This window comes from Phyllostomus discolor, chromosome 6, assembly GCF_004126475.2.
Source record: "Phyllostomus discolor isolate MPI-MPIP mPhyDis1 chromosome 6, mPhyDis1.pri.v3, whole genome shotgun sequence".
Classification (NCBI taxonomy): Eukaryota; Metazoa; Chordata; class Mammalia; order Chiroptera; family Phyllostomidae; genus Phyllostomus; species Phyllostomus discolor.
In genome coordinates, this window is record NC_040908.2 from 157,889,673 (window position 1) to 157,893,802 (window position 4,130).

A 4,130-nucleotide genomic window follows, 5' to 3' on the forward strand; every position below is an offset into this window, starting at 1 on the left:
TTAGAGCATTAAACTATACCTGATGCTCTTCCATAGAGATTAATTATGTGTCCTATTCCACATGTACTCTTGGTTTAATTTTAACTTGTTTTGTAGTTTTGAAGATTGATAGTGATTTGCACTTAAGGGACCCTTTCCCTGGGGGTCAGAATTACAGTTTAAGTCCCTAACTGTGTACCATACTCATCTTAACATCTTCAGCACAGGAGAGGAAATGTCTGCCACTCGGTTTGTGAGCCAAACCTAGGCTCTGGTTACTTGAAAATTAAAATGGGTGTATTTCCCAGAAAAACAATTATTTTAAAGATCTAGCTAAATCATTTGGCTTCTAAATAGACAATGATTTAGTAGACCATATTCCTGCCCCCTTACTGTTTCAAATGTTTTTGGCTTTTAGCACTGAGAGACAGTTGATGGAGAAATTAGACAATATCCTCTGGAACACCAAGCTTTGATGTGTATGAAAGAATACAGAGAGAACTAATGGTAGTCTTGCTCTCTTTCTACTCTCTCTGTCTCTTTCCCCACCCCTCCTTCATTCGCTTTGTGCCTTTCTCCACATCAGCTTCTGTCATGTAATGTAGATTTTATACCCATAAAGGAGCTCCCTAGTTTTCACCTAATTTTGAGGGTTGAATTCATGTGCCCCTGAGTTGGTCATGGGAAGTCAGCATGTGTAGACTGTCTCTGCTCAGTGAATGAGGTGAGTCCTTTTAGATTTGTTTTGGGTTTACCATGAACTAGTTTCTTATTATCAGCCTAGAACTTTAGTAAGGAGTGTTTCCAGGTTCATTTTTCTGTTTTAACTTTGAAGTGGGCAAATAACTCTTTTTTGGGGGGGAGGGGTCAAGTAATGAGAAAAGCATGACTTTAGCATATTGATTTATTTTCACTTCTTAAAAATTTGTTCATGCTATAGAGAAAATACCAAGATCTCTTTTCAGTCCAGAATCTCTTTACTCATTTTTTATTATATAATATGTCTATAGCACCATGGGTGCATCCTTCTAGGGAGGAGGGCAAGAATAAAATGTGCTACCTTCCATATGACTTTTCTTTAAGGACAGGTCTGGGTGTCATTGAACATCGGACTTATAGGATATTTAATGTAACCACTACTCCATCCTACTACTAGAGGGGACTTGGAAAGTTTACATTTCCCTGTTTCTCAGTGTGGGGATGGACTGATCTTCTAGGGTTGTAGCCAAATCAAAGTGATAACATATGATATTTTTACTACATATATTCATATGTCAACATATTATCTTATTTAAATTTACATATATACATAAACTATAGTAGGTATTAAAACATCTCTGTAATATCATTTGAAATATAATGATAATATTCTGTTTTAGATAAGATATACCATAGTTTAACATTGCTCTGTTTATGATAATTATTTTTTCCTATTGTAAATATTATAAATAATGCTGTGAGGTAGCTTTGAATATATTTTTTTCACAATTTGTAAATGTAATTAAGCATCTCTTATGACAACTTACAAGAATAAAATCTCTCATAAATATATCAGGTATCTTTTACTATTGTCAGGGTGAAGATGTTGAATATATGTTGTCTAATGGCTTTTCAGAAAAATTCATACCAGAGTTATGTCTTTTTGAGTCATTACTATTATTGATTACTATTATTATAATTAAGTCACTTTGTTAATTTGACAATTAAAAATGATGATGGTTCAGTATATATTTTAAATGTTTTTATTTTTCATTCTGAATAATTCCAAATTTATAGAGAACTCAGAGCCACTGTTCTCAGAGATTTGTCACACTCCCCAACAAGAGAACTGGAGAGGACCTGACTTGCTGAAACTTTATGCTAATGGTAGACAGACCTAAGAAATTAATGTACATAGGATCACAGTTGTTGTCTGTCTTGAACAAAATTTGTTACATTTTTCAGTGAGCAGGAGTTGGTCTCATGAGGCTTTAAAAACAATCATTGGATCTGTTTAAAAACTCCATCAAAATATCTAATGTAATTCATCAACTCAATGCATTGTGGTAGGTAACAGTTGAGAATTATACATATTTCTACTGATACTTTAAATTTGGTCGGGGTATTGGCTGCTACACTGAGAATTTAGAATTATTTGACAATTGTATTTCAAATACATTGTGTTTGACACTAGTGAGATTTTTAAATTTGTTTTAGTTGTTGTTCAAGTACAGTTTTCTGTCTTTCACTCCCATCCCAGCCCATCCCCCCAGCCCTCACCACCTCCCTCTGATTTCTATCTCCCGTAGTTTTTGTCCAAGTGTCCTTTATACTTGTTCCTGTAAACCCTCCCCCTTTTCCTCTGAACTTCCCTTCCCTCTCCCCTCTGGTCACTGTCAGGCTATTCTCTTTTTCAGTTCTTTGGTTATATTTTTTTAAAGTTAATATAATTCTGTGCTTTTTATTATTTCCGTTTCAGAAGACACACAATACATATTTTTGGCTTTCTAAACCAGGCATATGGTGGCACCTGGGGAGAGGAACTGTACCATTGTGATGGAGTTCATTCTTCTTGGATTATCAGATGCTCCTGAGCTGAGGGTTTTTCTTTTCATGGTGTTCCTCCTGATCTATGGAGTCACAGTTTTGGGTAACGTGGGCATGATTGCACTGATTCAGGTCAGCCCTCGACTTCACACTCCCATGTACTTTTTCCTTAGCCACCTGTCCTTTGTGGATTATTGCTACTCCACGATCATTGTGCCAAAGATGCTGGTTAATATTATAAATGAAGACAAAGCCATCTCCTTCCTGGGATGCATGGTCCAGTTTTGTTTATTTTGTGCCTATGGAATCACTGAGTTCTTCCTGCTGGCTGTGATGGCCTATGACCGCTTTGTGGCCATCTGTAACCCACTGTTGTACATGGTCACCATGTCCCAGAAACTGCAAATGGTTCTGGTTTCTAGCTGCTACCTCTGTGGGACTTTGTGTTCTCTGATCCATTTGTGTTTAGCTCTTGAGATCCCATCTTACAGATCAAATGTGATTAACCACTTCTTTTGTGATCTGCCTCCTCTCTTATCTCTTGCTTGCTCTGATATCACTTTGAATGAACTGTTGGTGTACATTGGAGTCTCTTTTACCGAGATCATCACCATTGTGATCATTCTTACCTCCTACGTGTTTATTCTCATCACCATCCTGAGGATGCGCTCTGCAGAGGGAAGGCGCAAAGCCTTTTCCACCTGTGCTTCCCACCTCACAGCCATTGTTGTCTTCCATGGGACAATCCTTTTCACTTATTGCCAGCCCAGTGCTGGCAACAATGAGGACGTTGACAAGGTGGCCACAGTATTCTATACTGTAGTGATTCCCATGCTGAACCCCCTGATCTATAGTCTAAGGAACAAAGATGTGAAGGAAGCTCTCAAAGGAGTGGTGAGCTCCAAAATATTTTCCCAGAGAATATTTCAAAGTGGAAGCTAGTGGAGGGCTGAATTTGTGGGCTGCAGTGTTGGAGTAGAAAGAAGAGCCAACCTGTATATCAAGAGAGAGTTTTTTGATTCAGTGATTTTTATACTTACTTTTGATTACCTACCCATCAGCATACCATTATTATGAATTTATATGCCAGTTTGACCAAGAGCATATCTCAATATTTTTCATCAGGCAGACTTTATAAAATAATTGAGTAGATTTGTTGTAAGTATTGAGAGCTAATTGTGTTTTGGGGCTGGTATGTTGATTTAAATCAACTGTGAATACTAATGATAATTTAAACAAAGAAATAACAAATCAAGATTATTGTTCATGTCAGGGAGGATTCATGTTTCTCCAATAGTAGTAATATTTAGTAACGGATGCCCTCATACACACTATTATGTAATTTTAAATACTTGCAACATTATATTTATCTTTTAAAAAGTATCTCATTAGTATTGCTTGAATTACTTATATTTTCTTTTGTGTCTTATACTCCTTGTATGAGAACAAAATTCCAAATTGTTCAGACTTAGTGAGTAGAAAGAATATATTGGTTTTGTCAAAGTAAAATGAAAACTGTATACAATCTTGTACTGGTTCATGAAATAATTTAGTATGGTTATATGATTTTAAACCTACAACTTTAAATTAAAATAAAATTTCCAAGTCTTTGGATCTGTAATGTA

At 36.1% G+C, this 4,130-nt stretch overlaps 1 protein-coding gene across 1 annotated transcript; it reads left to right on the top strand.

Annotated features, from left to right (window-relative positions):
* Positions 1-2,478: 2,478 nt before the first annotated feature.
* On the top strand, positions 2,479-4,130 carry LOC114499027 (olfactory receptor 5L1-like). The gene has a single exon (XM_028514987.2). The coding sequence runs from the start codon at positions 2,479-2,481 to the stop codon at positions 3,445-3,447; it is 969 nt and encodes a 322-aa protein (XP_028370788.1). The 3' UTR covers positions 3,448-4,130.

Bases quoted from the DNA above. Each gene is read 5' to 3' on its own strand.
- LOC114499027 (XM_028514987.2), top strand. From the start codon at position 2,479: ATGGTGGCACCTGGGGAGAGGAACTGTACCATTGTGATGGAGTTCATT.